Raw genomic sequence first — 21,846 nt, 5'->3', positions numbered from 1 at the left:
GCTGCCACCGCCCCAGTTGTAGGACTCCTTCCCTCCTGCCACCATGCCGGCTCAAGCCTTCCCTATCTTTGAAACCTTCCCCTCTCACTACCATCCTCTGTCTCTCCTTAGAAAGAGCTCAGAACACTAAGGCATTGTTGGCGGAGTTGTGAACTGATCCGGCCATCCTGGAGAGCAATCTGGAATGACACCCAAAGGGCAACCACACTGTGCTTCCCCTTAGATCCAGCAGTACCAGACCTAGGTCTGCCTCCCAAAGAGATCATCCAAAGGGGACCCCCATGTGCAAAAACACTTAGAGCAGCTCTTTCTGTGGTGGCCAAGAATTGAAATGGAGGGGATGCCCATCAGTTGGGGAATGGCTGAACAATCCCCACAGCCCTGATGACGGTGATGGAATACTGCTGTGCTATAAGAAATGAGGAGCTAGGTGACCGAGGGAGCACTGGCCCTGCAAATCTGGCCTCAGACACTTGGCACATTCTCTATTCAACCCTAAGCAAGTCACTGAACCCCGATTGGAGAAAATCCTGGAAAGACTTGCATGAACTGATGCTAAGTGAAGTGAGCAGAACCAGAAGTCGCACAGTAACAGCCACAGTGTGCAGTGACCAGCTTTGACAGCCTTAGCTTAGATTGAAGCATACTGTTTTCTCTCCCTGTCTCTGCCCCAGACTTGCCGGGATGGCCTTCAGCAAGTGGCTTGACAAGTCCTGGGGCCTAATAAAATCCCAGGCTCCCAGGCTCCCCCCCCCCCCCCATTGCTGTGAAGATAGACGGGTTCTAGCATGGCCAGGCAGATGTCAAGTAGAGAATGCTTTGAGAGCCCCCTGTACCCAACTGGTGCTGGAGGCAGCAGTGCTTGGTGAGTCGCAGCCCCTGGTAGGCCCTCCTCACCTCACACCTCAGTTACTGCACTGGCTGCCTCCACTCAGCCTCCAAAGCACAGCTCTGATCATGTCATTCCCCTCCTCCTAACCTCCCATGGCTCCCGAGCGCCCTCAGAATGCTGTTTGGCATTCAGAGCCCTTCCTCACCTGCCCTCCCACCTTTCTAGCCTTCTTTTGTAACTTATTCCTCCACACATAGTCTTGAATCCAGTGACCCAGGCCCACCAGACCCTCCATCTCCCAGCTCTGGGCATTCTGTCCCCCAGGCCAAAAGGATCTCCCTCCTTTACTCTAACCACTGCCCTCTCTGGCTTCCTTTGCAATCTCAGCTAAAATCTTACCTTCTCCATTTAGCAGCTTCTCTAACCCCTCTTGACTGGAGTGCCTGTTTGCTTGTTCTGGGATTGTGAGCTCCTTGAGGGCAGGGACTTTGGCCTCTTTTTGTAACCCTAGGGCTTGGCTCCTCCTAAATATTTACCAAATGTTTGCTCATTGATTGATTCAACCAGAGGAATGAGAAAATTCCCTTCCTCCCCAGTTGGGGCCATCCTCCTCCTACTTTCCATGCCCTCATCTTTTGGACACTCTGAGGGGCTACTGCTTTCCTCCATCCTTAATTTAAAGTAGCTTGGGGCAGCTAGGTGGCTCAATGAATAGAGCACTGGCCCTGAAGTCAGGAGGACCTGAGTTCAAATCTGATCTCAGTCACTTAACACTTAATAGCCATGTGACCTTGGGCAAGTCATTTAACCCCAATTGCCCAGCCTTCCCTCTCCAAAAAAGAAAAAAAAGTAAAGTAGCTTCTTCCCTGCATCTTTCTGACTGGTCTTTTATCTCCTGTCCTGTCCCAGCTAAGTTTCCAAAGACCCTGGGTCCACAGGGGCTGTCGCAGACACACAGAGGGCTACCAGACCGTTATTTTCTCCAGCTGCTTTATTTTTTGTAGGGGAAGTCAGATCACTGATACCTTAGCACATTTGTTACACACATTTGTTACACTTCATGCATTTAAAAACAACAACACAAGGGGTTCACTCTGCTCTTAATAGAAGGTTAGGAGATGCTGCTCCCTCCTGTCCACTGGGGTAAAATACTGGGGGAACACATTAGCCCTTCCCTCAAACCCCGATGGGCTGCCAAGGGCATCAGGAAGTTAGGCTCCGGGGAACTGGGCACAGAACCCTAAAATGACACAGCAGGAGACACTCACCGCCCCAAGCTGAGCTGCCCAGGCCAAGGATGCCCTGCTCTCATTGCCAGGAAGTGCTTCCTTCATGCCAGAGTTGCACCTAAGCTGGGGAAACAAGGACTTTTCTCTTGGGCGGCTCATTTGGAGGGCTGCTCAAACCATTTGGAGTCCTTCAGTAGCAAAAGAGCTTAGCACCGAGTTACCAAGAAGTAGTTGTTAAAAGAAGGACCAGTCAGCCAGCTGGGGTGAGCACCTCCCTCACCTGCCTTGACCTATCACCCCCCAGCTGAGGACAGTCTGAGCTCCCTTAGGAGCTCAGGAAGTACCTACATAAAGTTGTTTGCTATCTGGGGCAATCAGGGAGAATGTCTTAGAGTTGGAGATCCTGGGTTCAAGTCCAGGCTTTGCCATTTACTTGATTTATAACCTTGGGGGCCTCAATATCATCTCTCTAAGCCCTTTGCCTCATCTGTAAAGTGGGCATAACAACCCCTGTGCTGCTGGAGGTGCTCGAGCCTCTGGGCATCCTGAACTGGCCCAGCCTATTTCAGTCTCCAAAGAAATGTAAAGGGGCCTTCTGAGGGGCTTGGAAATTGTTTCCTCCTAAAGATGCAGAATCCCTCTTTGTCCTATTTGCCCTCTCCTCCCTGCACCTAAAAAAATTAGGGTCCCTCCCTCTAGCATCGTCCACCATAGAATGGTACTGTCTGGAGCTGGGAGGGACCAACCCTCTGGTTTTCCATGGGAGAGAGTGAAAGTAGCCAGCCCTGCCATTGTCCAACTTGGTGACCCTGGACAGGTCTTTTGACCACCTGGGCCTCAGTTTCCTCCTGGAAAAAATGAGCTAGCTCCTTGAGCTGTGATCAAGGATCCCAGAGCCCCAAGAGGCTGGACTGTTCCAGAGTCCCTAAACTCATCTAGCCCCCCAATTTGTCAGATCAGGAAAAGTTCAGTGACTATCCCAGAGGGACTTAGTTGTAGATTTTAGCTCTGGGAGGGACCTTCCAGACCATCAATATTAAATTCCTCAGTTTGGAAACCAAGAAAGAGGAAATCACTTCCCCAAGCTCACCTAGGAAATTGTCTTTTCTTAAACTCCCTTTTTTTTTGCCCTCTGCTGGCCCCTTCACCAGCCTGACTGATATGAGTAGGGCCGCTCAGGTAAGATCAGCCTCCATCACCGGCATCTTGAATTAATAAGATTTGGATGGTTTCTTGGCCCCTGCTTGGAGCTATCCTGAAACATCTGTCGTGGACAGTGCTTCTACTTTTTTTAAAGAGTCACATAGTGTGGCTATTTTGGGTAGTTTACTGGTAATTGCTAATAGTAAAAATAACTGCTCTTTCTGGGGGCTCTCCATTAGATGATCTGATTGGACCAGCCTCAGGTTGGGCAGCAGTCCCGTCCTCTGTAAAATAAAGAGGTTGGATCCCACCAGACTCTTCTCACTCTGACATCCCATGTTCTCTGCTCTGAGGTCCCTCCCTAATGTTCCGTATTCTCTGATGTCCACCATACACACCTAAGACTGTGCTTATAGGTAGTTTCTGGAGCGGCTCAATACCCAAGATCCCCCGGTTGGACAATGACCCACCTGGGGTTTTTGGCAGAGTCTGGCTGATTCAATCAGCTTCTAAGACTTTGAGAAGGGGGGGGGGGCGCGGTGCTGAGAGTCCAGCGTGTTTTTTGGAACTGGCTTTCCTTAGGGATTGTTTACTTTTCTAGGGTCAGAAAGTAGCTACCAGGAACTACTTCCCAAAGCCTAGTGTCCTCAGCTGGGAAAGGCCTGTTTCCCCCCAAGATCCCTCCTAACTCCATGACTGGCCCTGTCCACACCACCAAAATCCTACCACGCACAGAGCCAGTCCCCAGAACACACACTTTTCAGACAGAGCAGCCCATTCCTTCCCTGCACAAACCCACTACTCCTTGGCCAGGATTATCTGCCCTTCCTGCAGGGAAGTGGGAAATGGCCCCCCGCCTCCAGGAAGTCTCTGCTGGCCATTTCTGTCTACACCCACCTTTCTCCTCTTAATCCTTCTGGCATTTGGAGTCTGTCCAGTTCCTTGTGTGCTTTGGGATCTCAGACACTGTGTGTCTCCAGCTGGAGCTGGGAGCACCCTAGAAGCCTCTTCATCTTTGGCCTCCCCTCACCTCTTGACACTGGTACTGAGCACACAGTAGCACTTGCTCCTGATGATCCAAATGGTCTCCCCTTGGATGAAGGGGCCCAGCTACAAGGCAGAGGATTCTCAGTTCCCTATTTTCTTGTCAGGTAACCTTGGCAAGACCCTCCTCATCACTGAGCCTGTTTCCCTATCTGTACAATGGGGATAATATGACCGGCATGTCCTTTGTCCCAGGGTGGCAAAAGCACTCTATAAACTTCTGGAGCAGGATGGAAATGGGATTGAGGCTAATTCTTGGGTTTTATCCATCTGTTCTAGAGCCCAGACATCTGGCTGAAGCAGGACCTGCCCTCAGAGAGCGAGCATGGACCTCATGGAACCCATGAAGATGAAAGCATCCATCCAGGGGGATTCAGGAGAAGGTGGGACCCCAGACTGCCATTTCCTCCCCTTTGGGTTAGCTGGGTGGGCTCCAAGACCAAGAAAAAGCCCCATCTGGGGCTTGCAGTGAAATTGCCTGTGGGCTGGCCCTTGGCATCCAGCTCTGCCTTGGCACCTCCTCTCCCAACCTTCTGAGGGCTTGACTTGTGCCCAAGGCTAGTGGGAGAGGGAGGTCAGCTCTGATCCATGCAAGTGGACACCTCCTTTTTCTCTTTAAATCAGCAATGGTGGTAACCAAATAAGTCCTAGTTGCGGTGAGGTGGGGCGGGGTGGGGAGAGGCACAGGGCAGAGAAGGGCATAATCTGGTGGAGCCGTGTTCCCCTGCAGCTGGGAATGTGGGGAGAAGAGCAAGGGGAGAGCAGAGTCTGTGCTGGAACCCAAGGTAGGGAGAGGGTCCCAGGCAGGGGCTGCTGGCATATGGCCCCTGGCTGCAGCGTCTGGGGACTCCCTAGTTTCGCCGGACAGGGTGCCACATGGACACAGGCTTGCGCAGGGTGGCCAGCATCTGGTTCCAGTGAGTGATGCCCATGCCACTGGCCAGTGGGCCAATGATGACATGGCCGATGTTGTCGGCCCGGCCGTCGCTGCCGCACTCAGCCACTGTCACTCGCAGAGAAAGGTCCTGGTGGGGGGAGGGGACAGGGGAAGGTGGGATTATTGCCCAGAGCCCCAGGGATGGGCAGGTGCCCTGCCCCTCCCCTCCCCCTCTCAGGCCGGCTTGGGGCCCGGCCTTCAAGGCCTCAGCATCCCTGACCCATCCCTCCAGACAGAAGGAGCTCTTCCTTTGTTCCCTCTTGGGCTCACTGTGGCTCTACTCTCCATGATGGCAGATGGCCCTCCTGCCTCCTTGGGCCAGGGTCGGGCTTTTCCCACCCCCAGCCAGGCTCTGCAGGCTTTGGAACATGGGCTCTATAGAAGTGCATTTTTTTTTCTTTTTCTTTCTTTTTCCACCTCCATTTCTATGTCCCCTGCAGGAGGAGGAAAATGGTACAGCCCCAAATGCGTGTGTGCAGAATTAGGAGACTTGTGTGGCCCTCTGGCTGCCACCAGCGCGCCCCCTTGTGGGACTCCAAGGCGGTGCAGCCAATAATGACGAAGGACCCGTTGCCTAGAGACCGAGTGGCAAGAAAGGGAATTACAGGTGTGTGGGCAGCCGGCAGGAGCCTGGGGACTGCAGGAGACCTGCCTGAGTGGGAGGCGCCCAGGAGCAGGGGCCAGGGAGCGAAGAGCGTCCAGAAGGACGCTGTGGGGTGCAGCCTGGCCTGTTCTGTCTGCTCTGACCCATGGGCGTGAGCTCTACCTCCCTCGCCATCAGTGGGGCCAGGAAGACAAACTGGGGAGATGGGGAAATGGGCCGGCCCTGGCAGTGAAGGCTGGACCCAAAACAGAGAGGTCTGGACCAAGGGAACCCCAAGAAAGCTGAGGGCTCCAGCTTGAAAGGTCCATCTCTGCACTGTGCTCAGTGCCTGACATTGGTCAGTGGTGGGGTGTGTCCTGCTGAGTGGGCCATGCCTTGATGACTCCTCAGGGACCAGAGGAACAGAAGGAATAAGGGCTGTGAGCTCCAGGGAGGCAGTTTTCCATGAGGGGACAGAAATGAAGGTGGAAAAAAGCCTGGAAACTCTAGGCCCTTAGCCACAGTACCTACACCTGCCCTGGGCTAGCTCTCTCCCTCATGGTCACCCTCAGTCACAAGGGGCATCAGCTAGTCAAGTAAGGGTGGCCCTGAGCAGACATCCAGGGGGCACACCGCAGAATTCACATCCCCACAAAATCACCTTCCTGGAGGCCAGCCTTCTGACATCCTTTGGAGGCTATCACCATTGTGTGAGTCCCCAGGTAGTTAGGGACCTTCTTCAGACCTCAGCCAGTACTTCTTTCTGCTCACCCCTAATGGACTTACCTTGTGTTTGCCCCTTCTACTACACTGCAAGCTTGAGGAGGGCAGAGAGTCAGTCATCTATCTCCTCCAGCCTCTGTACCTTCCCCAGCCCTAGCACAGGGCTCAGCTCCCAGGAGGCACTGAATGTCTGTTTGTTGGATGAATGGGACCCTAGGCATGCTTTTCCACAAGGCCCTGTGCTTCCAGCCCTGACCCCCTTACCTGTAGCACAATGGCTGGAACTGAGAAGATCATGGCCTCATTGAACACTGGGTGGGCATCATCCCTCTTCACAGCTGTTTTCTTCTTACTTATCTTCCTTCCATCCTGCAGCAGGTACACCTTGACAAAGGGATCTGTTTGGGGAAGGAGCAGAAAGTCCAGGCGAGAACTCTACTTCTCACCTCCCCCCACCTCCAGGATCCTAGCTCCCCACTTAGTCTGAGGGTGGGTCCTTCCCAGGACCAGTCTAGCAGAAATACTCCCATGCTCCACCCCCTGCTCTCACTTGGGCTCCAGCAGGTTTCCTTGGCTAAGACTTGTGATTTCACTAGCATTGAAACCCCCCTCTAGCAGTGCTAACTGGCACCCTTCCTGCTATTTCTAGCCTCACCAGTGGCCAGGGGGTCTTATGGGCAAGATTTGAAGCCATGAGGCTGGCTCCATACCCATTCTGCTACCCTGCCTCCCCATCTGGGAGCAGCGGCTCCAAACCCCTCCAGCCAAGCCCCCAGCAGCCAGATTTCCCAGGGTCTCTGCTTCCTCAGTGCTTTTCATGGCTGGAGTATCACCTGGCCCCTGCCCTCACCTTCTGCCTTCTGCTGTGGGCTCAGGAAGCAGCATTACCATGCTGCTATTGTTCAGTCAGTCAGTACACAAGCATTGCTTAGACGCCAGGCACTGTGCTGAGCTGTGGGGATGCTGCCAGGCCAGGCAAAACCAGGCCCTGCCCATGAGGGACTCACGATCTATGGAGGAGGCACCATGTGAACCATGTCTACCCAGCAGGGGCTGCAAGGGCAACCAGGACAGGCCTCCACTTCTTCTCATTCATTCATTCTCCATCCTGCCCTCCCCCAGCTGGGGGGCACCACATAGTCTTGAGGCAGTCTCTAGTCCACTGAGTTCCATTGGCTGATAAGGAAGCTGATTTAATGGGGTCCTAATTAACAGCTTTCTTAAAGAAGTGTTTTGTGTACAAACCTTCTCTGTTATGCAGAGGGCTTGGTAAACCTGAAAGCTCTCTCCCTATATGGATCTATGTCTCAACTGACTTAGACCTGGCTGACCTAGTCCAGCCCTCTCTTTCTGGAAGTGACCTGGCCAAGGCCACACAGCCTGCTCAATGCCCATCCTGTATGCAGCCAGTGTAGGGGCCAGCCAGTGTAGACCACTCTGGACCTCCTACCTCCAGCCTCCTGAGAGCCCCACTGGACAAGCATTGTAAAGACCCGTCCAGTGCTGGGCATCCCACCATGGTCTGGAAGTGCTGAGACAAAGCCAGAGTCTGTTTTGTCTTGGAGTTTGCATTTTCAGGGGAAGGAGGCAGGAGATGGACATTTGGGTCCCATGGCCCATGGAAGGGACCCGAATGGAAGACAGGACTGCACAGGGGGTCTTCAATGTGCAGGAGGGAGCACAGAACCAGCCTTCAAGGCCACTTTGGCATCTGGGAGAGGATGGACTGGATGGGAGGCCAGTGAGGGCAAGGCAGTGGTCCAAAGGGACCACTGCAGCCCAGAACTAGGGGGACAGGTGGGGACTGGAGGTAGAATGGGGCAGACATGGAGGCTGACTGGACAGAAAGGAGGGGACACAGGGACCTGAGGACGACTGGAAGAACAGGGAACCCTTGGCACAAACAAGGGAGTTAGAGGCAGGGGAGGCTTGCTGCAGAGCAAAGAGGGTCTGTGCAAGGTGCAGATGGCCAGCTGGCAGGGGGAGAACCGCCCTGGAGAAGCCAAGGACCGAACTGGGGGAGCTCCTCCAGCAGCCCTGTCTGATTCTGGATTTGAACCGAAGCTTCCCAGACTATGAGTGAAGCGGGACTGTCCCCCCCCCCCCCCCGCAGGACTGGGAGGGGCCCCCTGGCTGTCCGGGCTGTCCCTGCTCTGGCCCCTTGCGGGAATGGATGGATGGATGGATGGACGGATGGACGGATGGACGGGCGGACAGGAGGATGGGTGAATGGACGGACGGACGGATGGATGGATGGATGGGCAGCAGCGAGCGCCCCGCCCCCACCAGCGCAGGCTCCGGGGAACTGAGGTTCCGCAGAAATACCTGGGGGTGGGGGGAGCGCAGCCAGCTCGGCTGTCAGGCAGCCTCGATTCCTATTGGCTGGGACGCTGTCTCCAGGCTCTCGGCCGGCCAATGAGAGCCAGACACATGGCTTCCAGCTGCATCCTGCTCTCCCTCCTCCCTCCCTCGGCTGGGGCCAGGTAGGCTGCTCGGAGAGCAAGCTGGGAGGGGGAGTAGGTGCTTCCCTGCGGCCCCTGAGCGTGGGGGGGAGGGCGCCTCGGCCTCAGGCAGCTCTGCTGCTAGCCGCCCCGGCCACCCAGGGCACGCCTGGCGGACCCCCCCGGAGCCTCGGTTTCCCCGTCCAGTCAGCCCAAGCTTGTCCAGCCTCAGCCCTGGCGCCCACCCGGGCCCCCCGCTGTGCTGGGGCGGCGGCTGGCTGCTTTGTAATTAACGGTAACGATGTAAGCAGCTTCTCCACGTCCCCTGAGCCTCCCAGCCCCTCACCCCCATTACAGATGGGGAAGCTAGAAGCGGGGGAGGTCACAGCGAAGTGATGCGTGAGGCTGGATTTGAACCCAAGCCCAGCCCTCTCCCCGTGGGCCGCCTCAAGCCCTGGGCTGGCCGGTGTGAGCAGGGCAGAGAGCCTCCAGGGGAGCGGCATGGAGAAGGCCTGGAGGACCGAGAAGGCCGCAAGCTCAGGAATCTCTGGCTGTGGGAAGGGGAACTCATCTGCCGGGGATGAGCCGGGACTGGAAACTCCCCAGGGCCCTCCTGGTGCTGAAGAGCCCTTTGGAAGCCCAAGTCAGCCAGACCGGCCTGATCAGGGTGGATGAAGTTCAAGGCTGTGTGAACTCTGAGACTTCACACCCTGCTCCTGGCACAGAATCGAGAAATCTCCATCAGCCTCTTTCCAAGGCAAGCCTGGCCACTGCCTGCGCCGCCCTCTGAGCATCACCCAGGGAGGTGGTCCCTCAGCCCTCTGCTTCCTTAGGACCAGACAGGCAGCTGCCTTCCCTCCCCCGGCGTGGAGACCAAACACTCACCAGCAGTTGCCTTTTCGTTGGTCCAGACAAGGTTCTTGGCCTTCACTACAACCACAGTGAGTCGCTCGGCTGTGGGCAGGTAGCTGAGAGAGAGCAAGATTTCGCCCACCGAGTCCGAGGCCTGGAAAAACACAGAGCATCCCTGATGGGCCTGGGAAGCCAGAGAATCACAGGAAGTCTTGAGCCCCAGCGCAGGAGGCCTCCCTCTAGGAGACCCTACCCCTGACCACCTCTGTGGTGTGGGCCCCACAGAGGCTGACGCATCTAGCCAGGGCACAGCTTCCTCCCCAGCTCAGATGAGGGCAAGGAAAACCTGTCTGAATGAACGAATGGACATTTCAGACACAGTGCATTCTTAAAGAAATGCAATTTGATTGCTTTTGGAGATTGCCAGTGATGTGGTCTTTAGAGGAAGAGCATGCTTTTATGGAGTAGGTAGGAATAGCTGGGATTGATAGAGGTTTTCAAAGCACCTTGGATCCTTACAACAGCCCTGGGAAGTGGGTGCACTTATCCCCAGTTTACTGATGAGGAAACTGAATCAGCGAGGTGATTTAGCTTGCCCAGAGTCATGAAGTTCAGGAGCTTTGTGCACTTGGGCTCTCAGCCCTTCCAGTGTTGCGTTGCCATCCCCCGGCCACAGGCCTGCCCTGCCCACCCACCTGCCCACAGTCCCTCACCTTGTTCACATCCTGCAGATAGAGCCATCCGCAGAAGGGCTGGTGGGGCAGCTCCAGCACAGACAGCTTCAGGTCGACCACGCCGGTCATGACGTTGCGGTCATCATCATCAATGCCATAGACAGAAAAGCGCAGGCTGCTTTCCTCCAGGACGGAGGGATCCACGGTGATGACAAACTTCTCGTCAAAGAAAATGGAATATGCAGTTCGCTGGATCTGCAGAGAGGCAGGAAGGAAGCAGCAATGAGTGCTTGTGCCTTCCACACCCAGGCTCAACTATAGCCCCGGGAGTCCCATTTTACAGATGAAGAAACCAAGACTTGAGTAGGGTTTTGAGGTTGCTAGGGGTCAGAGGTAGGATTTGAACTCAGGTCTCCCTGACTCCAAGCCCAATACTCACTGGGTAATAGGAGCACAGATCATAGGGTGGAGGTCCAGTCCCACCCCCTCCTCATACAGGAGGACATGGGACCCAGGACACTGAAGGGACCGGCTTACACCATGCTGCCTCTCAGATGGGTAGAGACCCGCTCTCCCAAGAGAAGCAGACGCCCTATATTTGAAGGCCAAGGGTCTGGTTTGGGAGTTGCCCTAGTACTTAATGAGAAAGAATGAAGGAATACCAATACATAAGCAAAACTACCCTGACTGAGGACCTTACATTCTAATAGGAAGGGGATCAGTGGCCATGGGAAGGGCAGCTTGTCTGAGAAGAGGTGAGGGGAATTGGGAGACAATCCACTGGGCAGATCTCTTCTCCCTAAGCTCAGTTTCCTGTCTATAAAATGAAAGTTAGATTGAATGATCTTGCTCAGGTCAGATCCAGCCCTTAACTGGGCACATAGTAGGTGCTTCATAAAGGCTCGGTGACTGACCTGACCTGCGAAAAAACAAGGTCCCTTCGGAGCTTCAAGCCTCTGCTCCCTCCTTTTAATAAGTCTCTTTCATTAGTACCTTTCATCCTAGTAATGCCAGCCACCCAGAAGAAGCTGGGAGGGGTGTGCAGAGCTCTGTGCTAGAGCCTGGGGGCTTCAAAGTTCAGAGAAAACCAGAGTGACTGTGACGGGAATGGAGAGAAGAAGCTAGGCAAGTGATGTGGAGGGCAGACTGACTGATTGGATAGGAAGGGTCAGGGAAAGGGAAGTCAGGGTTGAGTACAAGGTGGCAAACAGGTCGCTGGATGGATGGATGGTAGTGACCTTAAATAAGTTAGGAGGGCCTTGGATGCCAGGAACAATCATCTGGATGTTCTTCTGCTGGCATTTTTAACATGTCCAGACCTACTCTCCCCATTGCAGTGGCAAAGAAATCATAGGGTGAACTGCAAAGTGTTACATCGATGTGGTTATTGTGATCCCCTAGGAAGGGGATGGAAACCAGTCTTTCTCAGCTCCTTCCCTCCTGCTCTCTGCTCCCAACTGTCTCAATCCATGGACAAGACAGCTTCAGATGGAACCATGGTGACCAGTGATGGCCAGCCCACTCTGCTAGAAGGATGAGACCAGGGCTTCTTTACCTTTCTTGTGTTCTGGACCCCTTGGGCATCTGTCTGGCAAAGCCTTGAGACCCCTTCTCCAAAAAAGGTCTTTGAATGATTGAAGGAAATGCTAAGTATCAGCTAGAGCTTGGTGAAAGTCCAGAACTACTTTTCCCTCACTTTGCCTTGAGTCTTGTCTGCTGGGGCCGAGCTGAACGAATCTCCCTGCACATCATAGCTCTTCTGGTGCTTGGAGTTGGCCCAGAGAGTGGACGTGATGTCTGCCCTGAGCCTAGCTCTTCCCCATTCCAGCTGCCTCCTCTGGACACTCTCCTGACTGATGTTGCCCAGGACTCCCCATGAGGACAAGGGACATGCTGACATCCAGGCCGAGCTCAGTCTCGACCCAGATCACAGGATCCCCTTTGGCTTCCTCGGCCTCATCTAGTTTGACTTAGACAGGATGGAATGAATGAATGAATGAATGAGAAGCATTTTGGTAAGCACGGCTCCTCTAGCTGCAGCTTTGTTGAACCTCTTCTCTCTGAGAGAGCTTTAACAAATTGTCCTTTGTGTTTGGACTTTGCTGGCCATCTTCTGTTCATCTAGAGCCAATGGTCCTGGGCCACATTTACACACTCACCCCCTGCCACCTGCCCTGGCTTCCCTCTTCAGACATTTTCAGGGAACCCCACCTTGTACATCCACACCAGTCTCTTCAGACAACGCCCCTTTCTTTCTCATCAGAATTTTCTTGTCTTGAGAGTTTCATTCTTGAGAGGAAAATCTTTCCTCCTTCCTGCTCTTACTTCCCCTGTGAAGAGCTGACCATGGGGCCCTAACTGTCCTTCCTCTGAGCCTGTCCCCCAACCAAGTGTGCCTGTCAAACCATGCTCCACTTTCCTGTCTTCTCCCACCCGCTGGATTGGGAGGAAGGAGTCATTTTTCCTCAAGGCTTATTCTGAGCCTTTCTACCCTAGCAACTTGCTTCTCCCAAATCAGATATAGAATTCCATGGTTGGTTCTTCCTGCTTTTCAAGAATGAAATTATCATGAAGCCAAACCATGAAATTGTTAGCCTCTCTGTTTGGGGCAGAAGTCCAGATAATGGCAGCCATTCCCCCATGATATCAACTGACCAATCACAACTATAGCCTGCCTGTCCCATATTTATCTGGTCCCTGAATACCTCATCTAATTCCTTCTTCTGGCCAGGCAGTCCACTGTCTACTCCAGTGACATAATCACTTCTGTTTCTGATTCCATTGATCTTCCAATCCAATGAACTTTTAATGAATTATTAAGCCCTTACTATGTGCCAGGCACTGTGCTGAGTGTTGGGGATTTTCTTAGAAAAGATCCTGGAGGGCTTTGCCATTTCCTTCTCCAGCTCGTATTATAGATGAGGAAGTGAGGCAAACAGGGTGAAGTGACTGGCCCAGGGTCACCCAGCTAAGAGGAGAAGTCTTCCTGACTCCAGGTCTCATGTTGTATCTACTGCACAGCGCCACCTAGCTACAACAACAACAACAGAATGTGCCAGGCACTGTGCTAAGCACTGGGCATACAGCTAATAAAAAGACAGTCCCTGCCCTCTGGGAGCTTACAGTCTGAAGGGGAAGCAGCACAGGGCACCTGGTCTGGGGCATCTTATTCCTTGGAGTTGAGATCAGGCAGAGGAACAGATGTAGCAAGGAGTGGCCATGGGCCTAGACATTTACCTGAACTCCAAACGTGCCCAGTGTTCTCTTTGTTGTTTCCTCCCTCTACTTTTATTTAATTCAACTAAACCAGAAGTGGTTGAGCACCTACTATGTGCCAGGCATAATTGGGGGCGAGCTCCAAAGCCCCTGTCCTCAGAGAGCTTTCATTCTAGTGATACTGCCTCCTAGGAGTCCCCAGTTCTGGTGTCGTCCAGCACCTCTCAGCAATATACACATACACAAGAGGCCAGCTTTACCTCGCCTTGCCCCTGACCCCATTCATTGTGCATAACTGGCCCAGGCCATGCCTTGCCCTGCAGGGTGGGAATCTCTGGGTGTCTCAGTGGCTCAGTCTTCCTCCCTTACAGCCTCTCTCTGTGGAATGGAGCTCCGTGGGTGAACAAGAAGCAGCCTTCTCCTTCCCCTTCCTTTCTTAATTGAAGCCATCCGTGAAAGATGCAAGACATCCGGTAAGTACATATTCGCACATATTGCCTATAGCAGCTGAGGAAATTGAGAAGGGAAGGGCCTCAAGTCTGGTCATGACATGGCCAGGAAAGGCTGGAGCTGGCACTGGAGGCCAAGTGTCCCAGTCCCTGTGTCCCATGCTGCTTCTCCCTTGGCTCACCCAAGATCAAGGAACTTCCTGGGCCTCCTCTTCCTCCCCCCCCCCCCCCCCCCAACCACCAGCGCCTTCTAGGATCTTGGCTGGCTTTGTTTGTCAGCCTACCCTTCCAGCTTTGGACAAGCCTGCCGTTTAGAGTCTAAGCAATACATTGTTCAACAGACTAGCCTCTAGGGACCTGTTCACAGTCACAGGATCCTGGCTGGAGAGCTGGAAAGGACCTTGGAGGCCTCCCCCCAGTCCAAACACCTCATTTCACCCTGAGGCCCTCTTTCATTGCCATTCCCAAACACCTCCCAGCTCCACCCCAGCTGCACTATCCTCCCCTCCTTTCCTGTCTGCCAGAAGAGCATCAGAGACTTGAAATCTGGGTGAACTGTCCCTGCAGCGTTGCCCTAGTCTAAGCGTCTAGATAACTTTGAAATGAAATGGGGGAGTGTGCCTTGAGCTCCACTTGCTGATGCCACGCTGGTGTCTGGCAGTGCTGATTGGTGCCCACGTGAGAAAGCATGTATCAAGCACTTTCTGCATTCCAGGCACTCTGCCAAGGGCTAGGAATGTTACAGCCCCTGCCCTCAGGAAGCTCATAGTCTCATGATTCAGCAAATGTTCCAGCATTTGGCCAGGAACCCAAACCCTGGTTTTCTCCTATTTAATGCTGAGCAGGGTGACCACTGGCCAGTCCCCTAACTTCTCTGAGGCCTCAGCTTCCTCCCAGTCCTAAGAATGATGGTCTTCAAGTGGTTGGACTGTTCTCTTCCCCTTGTAGAAGCCTGGGGTGGCCTGTGCCTGGGCCCCTCGGTCATATTTCACCCTCTTCCCATGATGTTCCCAGAGCTCCAAGTGAGCCTGCCCTCAGATTTCTCACTCAGAGCACTTTGTCATGACCTCTCCTTGGTCCTGACCATATTCAATTTGTAATCCCACTTTCTTATAATAATATCTAGCATTTATATGGTGCCATGGGCCAGGCAGTGTGCTAGGAGCTTTATAAATACTATCTCATCTTCACAACACCAACATCTTATAGTTGGGGAAACTAAGGCAATGTGACTTTCTCAGGGTCACACCACTAGTCACTGTCTGAGGCTGGATTTGAACTCATGGCTTCCTGGCTCTAAGCCCAGCACTCTGTGGCACCCCCTCCTGCATCCCCTGTTGGTTCTCATATTTTAACATCTTTCAGGGCTGAACCCAACGGTCAGCCTGTGTAATAGGTTCTTAATAAACGTTTGTTGAGTCAGTTCAACAAACAGTATTTAAGCTCCTACTGTGTGCTGGGTCCTGTGCCATACACAGGGGATAGGCTCTGCCCTCGAGGACCTTACCCTCTGTAATGTATACAAAGAGAAGTAACTGTGGGTAATTTGGAGAGGCAGAGTACCTGCATGGTGTCCAAAGGGCCCTGGCCTACAGGCAGCCAGAGATGCTCCTGGGCACTGGAGAGGAGGATGGGATAGGGCATTGTGTGTGAGGAGCAGCTAGCTGACCAGGGGGCTCCATCAGAGGGGTCAGTACCAAAGAAGACCGGAGAGGTGGGTAGTGCCGCACTGTGGGACATTGATATGCCAGGGAGGCCATTGGCAGAGGTGTGGCCTCCTTAGATGGTATTCTGGGAGGGCCGACATGGCAGCTATAGGTAGGGAGGCTGGAATGGGAATGGGAAAATCTGGAGTCAGGGACACCAGGGAAGCGGTTGTTTCACTAGTCCAGGTGAGAGGGTCTGGGCAGATGCAAGAGGGGGTCTTGGAAGCATGTCAGCTGATGCAAGAAGGGAGAGGGAAGAGACTCAGTCCCTGTCCTCGGGGAGCTGCCAGTCAGGTGGGGGAGTGAGGTGTGGTCAGGACAAAGAAACCACCAAAGCAAGAGGCCTGAGGGATGCCCAGAGGGCTCTCCTCTTGGGGAGGGAGCACCTGAGCTGAGTGTGAAAAGATGGAAAGGATGTCAGCCAAGCCAGAGGTGGGTACTGCATGTTGTAGGCGTGGGCACCAGTGACTGAAGCTGTGTGGAGATGGGAGAAGGCCAGAAGGAGCCTAGCAGGTCTTGGGTCCTGAAGGGAGCCCAAGTAGGTGGGCTGAAAGCTGCTCTGGTTCGGGAGAGTGGGGCTGGGCACCAGGAGAACGGGCTTTGTGGCCCTGGGCTAGTTACTCCCCCCATGCTCCAATTCTCTTTGGTTCTAGCTAGTGAGTCTCTGCCTCCTGAAGCCTCATGTGCCTCATCTGTGAAATGGGGAGAAAGTATGATGATGTCTACACAGAGCTTTGCCACAGAAATGGGAACTTCATAATTAGGCAGGCATTAATTTTAAGCTGCCTTGTACTTTTCCTTACTGTTTTGAGTGTGATCTCTCTCCTCAGGTAGCCAGTGAGTCCTCTGGAGGGAGGAAAGCTTCCTTTGCCCTTTCTTCCCACAGCCCTCACCCAGTCCTGGGCCCCCAGCCACAGTCGCTGCTAAAGGCTCGTTGAGGGTCCTTAGGAGGTCGGGTTTCTAGTCCCAAGGGCTGGGTCACTTTGAACAAGTGGCCTCTGAATAGTAATGCCTGCCCTGTGCCTCTCTCTGCTCTCCATCCCTAGGGCCTGGACCAAGCAGCAGAGGAGGATGCCGACTACATGCACTCCCTGGGGCTGCCAGCTGCCCGCCAAGGCCAATGCCAGCTCCCTCCTGAGGAGCTTCTCAGGCCTGGATCAAAGCCCCACAGACCTACAGAAGCTATCTTTTGAATTGGTACCAAACCAAGCACAAGGAGAGGAGTGACCAGGAGTGAAAGGGTCAGGGGAGGTCTGGTCCTTCCTGTGGGACCTGGCGGTGGGGGGGGGCCTGAAGTCTTGCCCCTAGGGACACCTCAGGTGGGTACTGCCCACCTATGGATGTGAGCCCAGGAGGAGGGAGGTGGGTCAGTACCCTCCACAGGCAAAATGGCAGCTGCAGTGGGAAGTCTTCCTTGCCCTCGGCTCTTTTGGCATCCAATCCATCCCTTGGGGTACCTGCCTACACCCCCATCTCCACCTAGACAAACTTCTTTTCCCTTTCAGGATCTTGGCTTTTTCCTCCAGAGAACAAGTGGGTCGGGTCAGATGATCTGCTCTAGCCTCCTTCCATTCTGATATTCTAGAGTCTGTCCTCACACACTTCCCAGATCTTGGCAGCCTATAGTCTTGTGTTCTAAGGTCCCTCCCGGCTCTGACATTCTGTGTTCTAAGGTCCCTCCCGGCCCTGACATTGTGTTCTAGGGTCCATCCCAGACCTGACATTCTGCGTTCTAAGGTCCCTCCCGGCCCTGACATTGTGTTCTAGGGTCCATCCCAGACCTGACATTCTGCGTTCTAAGGTCCCTCCCGGCCCTGACATTGTGTTCTAGGGTCCATCCCAGACCTGACATTCTGCATTCTAAGGTGGCATTCTCTGTTCCTTGACGTTATGTTCTAAGGTCCCTCCCAGTTCTGACACTCTATATGCTAGGGTAAAACTATATGTTCTGAGGTCTCTCCCAGACCTGACATTCTGTGTTCTAGGGTCAATTCCAGACCTGATATTCTGTGTTCTAAGGTCCCTTCCACCTCTGTGTTTGAAGGTGACATTCTATGTTCTAAGGGCCCTCCCAGCCCTGACATTGTGTTCTAGGGTCCATCTCAGACCTGACATTCTGAGTTCTAGGGTCCATCCCAGTCCTGAAAGTCTGTATTCTAAGAGCCCTCCAAACCCTGACATTCTGTGTTCTAAGGCCCCTCCCAAGCCTGACATGATATGTTCTAAGGTAACTTTCTCTGTTCTAAGGTCCCTCCCACCTCTGACACTCATTATGCTAAGGTAACACTATATGTTCTATGGTCCTTGACATTCTATGCTCTAAGGTCCCTCCCAGAGCTGACATTCCGTGTTCTAAGGTGACTTTCTATGTCCTCAGGGCCCTCCCAGCCCTGACATTCTGTGTTCTGAAGGCCTTCCCATCCCAGCCCATCTATGTCTCTAAGTCTATTCAAAGATGCAGGTGTCCATCCACTGATGCCTCCTGGGCTCCCAGGCCATCCTGACCAGAGCTGACATTTCTCTGGAACTTTCAGGTGGGCAAGAGGCTCTTTCACTGGACCCTCACCAAAACCCTGTGAGGGGCCACTCCTGCAGTGGACATGTCCTAGTGTGTGGGTTCTCTTCAGTGATGCCGATTGCAATCCATCCATGCCCGTCCAACCTGGGCACCATCAACCACATGAGGTAGGTTGTACAAGTATTGTGATTGTTCCCATTTTACTGAGGAGGACACAGGCTCAGAGCAGGGTCACTGCTAAGTAGAAGGCCTAGCACTCGAACCCAGGGCTCTCCCTGCTGCCCCGTACTGGCCTTCCCAGGAGCCCCCGAGGCTTCTTGCCTCATGCCAAGAAGACAGACTCACCCGGGAGATGCCCACGATCTGCTCCTCGGGCACCAGGCTGACACGCAGGAAGCAGGAGTCGAAGGCAGGGTCCTCCTTCTCCAGCAGGTCCTTGCCCTGGAGCACGAGCACCCGCAGCATCCGGTTACTGGGCTCGTAGTGGACGCTCACCTCCACCTGGCCCAGCACAAAGTCCTGGCCAAAGTTGTTGTTGACAGAGGAGATGGAGTTGAGGGAGTCTGCAGACAGGGACTTTTGGAGGGGCCCGTAGGGGGGCAGCTCCGTCTCCCGGTTCATCAGCTCCAGGGAGCCCAGCTCGCTGACGCTCTCAAAGGCGTCGTCCATCCGCAGGCTGCTCTTGCGGCTGGGAGACCCACGCTCACTGGTCTTTCGGCTACTCCAGGCCATTGTTCTCTGGGGACCAAGGGGAAAGGAAAGCCATCAGAGGGAGGGAAGAAGACGGAAGGAAACAGAGCCCAGTTCAGTCTGGCAGGCAGGCACTTATTAAGCACTTCCTGTGCTAGGCCCTGGAGGAAATGAGATGGGGTGGGAGGGAGGTGAGACAGGGCCTGCCCCCTGGGAGTGGGGGTCACAGGGCGACTGGACCACAGTTCAGAGTCAGTCATCAAGCATTTATTGTGTGCCAGATACTGTTCTTTTTGAAGTGCTGAGGAAAAAAGCAGTCCCTGCCCTCAAGGAGCTTCCATTCTTATGAAGGAGCAGCAAGTAGACCCATCCCAGACAGCCTTAGAGGGAGGGGCCTCCTGCACAAGGCCCTGTTTGAACTGGGTCTGAAAGTAGCCATGGACGCCCAGAGGTGAGGTGGAGAGAGAGAGCATCCCAGAGCTGGGGAGCGGGAGATGGAGGGGGTCCTATTGGGAGAGCCACAGGCAGGCACTTGGGATCACAGGGTACACAGATGGCAAGAAAGGGAAGGAAAAAGGAAGAGAAAGACTGGCAGCTAGATCAGGGCCAGGCTGTGGCAGAAGCTGCTGCTGGATCTTGAAGACTGCAGGGAAATGCTGGGGCTCCAGCTGAGCTTTGGCAGCTGAATGGGAGCCTGTGGGTGGAGTGGGGAGAGACCAAGGCAAGCAGCTGCTCCTGGAAGGCTGAGGCTCCTGAACTGGCTGCCGGCCTCTGAGGGGCTCCTGGCATGGAATGATCCACATCAAATTCATCTTTGTGGTCAAAGTAGGAGCTAATGGTGCCACCTTAGGTTTAGGGCAGAGAGATTTAGGGGTGAGAGGCCTGCCATGAATGTGAGTGCCCACTCTCTCAGAAGGTGGGACTGCCCTTGATACAGCTCTGAAGGCTGGGCCTCTCCAGGCCTCTCCCCATCCCCAAGGAGGCAGTCCCCTCTCACCTTTTGCCTGACTTCCGAATAGGTCACACCGTACTTCTTCTGCAGGTACCGGTAGTCGTAGTTTGGGAATGGAGATGGGATGGGGAAGCTGCCCGATTTACAAAGCTTCCACAGGTTCACAGCAGCGACCCCCAGCAAGGCAAGGGCCCCAGTGACGTAGATGCCAATCTCCCAGCCAGGAGGACTCTTAATAACTGGGAAAGAACCAGGCAGTAGCTGTTAGTAGAATCCTGGGGAGCCTGTCCATCAGAAAATGTTAATCACATGGTCCAAGCTCACATTCTAATGGGGGTACACATCCATGCACGCAGATGTTTTAGGAGCCCCCCAGAACAGGAGCCCTGCCTAAGCCTCTGAGCCACATCAAAATTTGATCTCCCCCTACTTCACCAACCTTATTGCCCTTCTGTGCCTTCTTCCTTGCAGCTGGTGGAACAGTGGAAGGTGAGAATTAGATGAAGAAAGACAATCTCATATTTTAAAGATTTGACAAGGACATAAAAACAATGTCCCCGTGAATCAGACATCATTATCCCGATCCTAGCCTACCAAGAATTGGAGGTCCCAGCCTCCTGGGGACAAGTTGGGCATGGGAGCACCCTTTGGGCACAGTGAGGTTCCACAGAGGAGATGAGAGTTGGGAAAATTTTGAGCCTAAACATGGACATGGCTGGACAAGCGTCCACTAGACCTGTCTGAAAAGCCCCCAGCTGAAGCTTCTCAGGGCAGTGCCAGGGCAGAACCAAGGTGGTTGGCAGGAGCAGATTTCAGAGAGTTCAGAGGAATGCTGGGGAGCTCTCAGAAGGGACCAGAAGCTTAAGAATGATATCCTGAAGATCCCATGGGAAGGATTCTGACCCAGAGGAGAGAGACCCCCATAGAGGCACAGAATACCAAACCGGGACCTGTCCTTGTTATCAACGCCCCAAGAGGGCCAAGTCTCAGAATGAGCTAAGGCCAAGGACAGAGGTAAGGAGGAAGACATAGACACCAGCCTCAGCTAGAGGGAAGGGAAACCTGAGATAAGAAAGCAGCTTACTGCTTTGGCTAATCAGTAAGCATTTGTGAAGGACCTACTCAGTGACAAGCCCTGTGCCCAGTGCTGGCTGGCATTAGCGTGACAAGAGTGAAACAGGCCCTGCCTCAGGGAGTTTCCGTACATGCATAAATATGTACCCAATAAATTCAAGCTTGTAGAGGTGGGGGTGCTCTGACAGCTCCAAGGGCCCAGGAAAGGCTTCATGGAGAAGTGAATGCTTGAGTTGAGACTCCAAAAGTGAGGCATGATGGGGGAGAGCCAAGGCAAAGACACAAAGGTGGGAAATAGCCAAGTCAGGTGTGTGGAGGGGAACATTGAGGAAGAAAACTAGAAAGGCCAAAAGGGCCAGGTTTGAAGAGCTTCTGGAGGCCATAGGGAGCCATGGGAGTTTACTGAGTAAGAGGGTGGTCTCTGCCAACCAACTCTAAAGAAAATTCATTTTGGCAGCTGGGGAAAGGATGAATTGGAGCAGGGAGCTGGAGACAGGGAAGCCAATTGGGAGGTAGTGGTGAGAGCACAGGTGAAAGGTGATGACAGCCTGATGACGGCGGTTATGTGAGTGGAGAGGAAGGGACACAGAGGAGAGACGTGGAATTAGATGGGACCGAGTGTGGTCCTTTCTGAGGTCAGGTATCCCAGCCTACAGGTACTGAAACATCTGGCAGAAGAGGTTGTTGATAAGTCTGGTCTCTGCAAGATGACAGAATGTGTTTGGAGAAACAGAACTTCCAGGAGTCTCACCTGCTCAAATCTCATCTCAGGGAGTGGGTTCA

At 53.8% G+C, this 21,846-nt stretch overlaps 1 protein-coding gene across 1 annotated transcript; it reads right to left on the bottom strand.

Annotated features, from left to right (window-relative positions):
* Positions 1-1,805: 1,805 nt before the first annotated feature.
* On the bottom strand, positions 1,806-21,690 carry SYT12 (synaptotagmin 12). The gene is made up of 6 exons (XM_069066474.1): positions 20,035-21,690; positions 18,693-19,085; positions 10,498-10,713; positions 9,818-9,938; positions 6,756-6,889; positions 1,806-5,273 (listed from the first exon to the last, which is right to left on the bottom strand). Exons 2-6 carry the CDS (start codon positions 19,077-19,079, stop codon positions 5,100-5,102), a joined length of 1,032 nt encoding a protein of 343 aa, XP_068922575.1. The 5' UTR covers positions 19,080-19,085; positions 20,035-21,690; the 3' UTR covers positions 1,806-5,099.
* Between the last annotated feature and the right edge of the window lie 156 nt (positions 21,691-21,846).

The sequence above is a fragment of the Petaurus breviceps genome, unplaced genomic scaffold, assembly GCF_028583685.1.
Source record: "Petaurus breviceps papuanus isolate PSGF00001 unplaced genomic scaffold, PetGlider_PUasm1.0 90721, whole genome shotgun sequence".
NCBI classification, from domain to species: domain Eukaryota; kingdom Metazoa; phylum Chordata; class Mammalia; order Diprotodontia; family Petauridae; genus Petaurus; species Petaurus breviceps.
The sequence above is the reverse complement of the archived record's forward strand: the minus strand, read 5'-3'. Positions and strand labels throughout refer to the sequence as shown.

Bases quoted from the DNA above. Each gene is read 5' to 3' on its own strand.
- SYT12 (XM_069066474.1), bottom strand. From the start codon at position 19,079: ATGGCCTGGAGTAGCCGAAAGACCAGTGAGCGTGGGTCTCCCAGCCGC. The intron at 10,714-18,692 runs GTGAGTCTGTCT...GCCTCTCTGCAG, and splicing joins AGATCGTGGGCATCTCCCGG to ATCCAGCGAACTGCATATTC. The intron at 6,890-9,817 runs GTGAGTGTTTGG...TTCCCCAAACAG, and splicing joins CAACGAAAAGGCAACTGCTG to ATCCCTTTGTCAAGGTGTAC.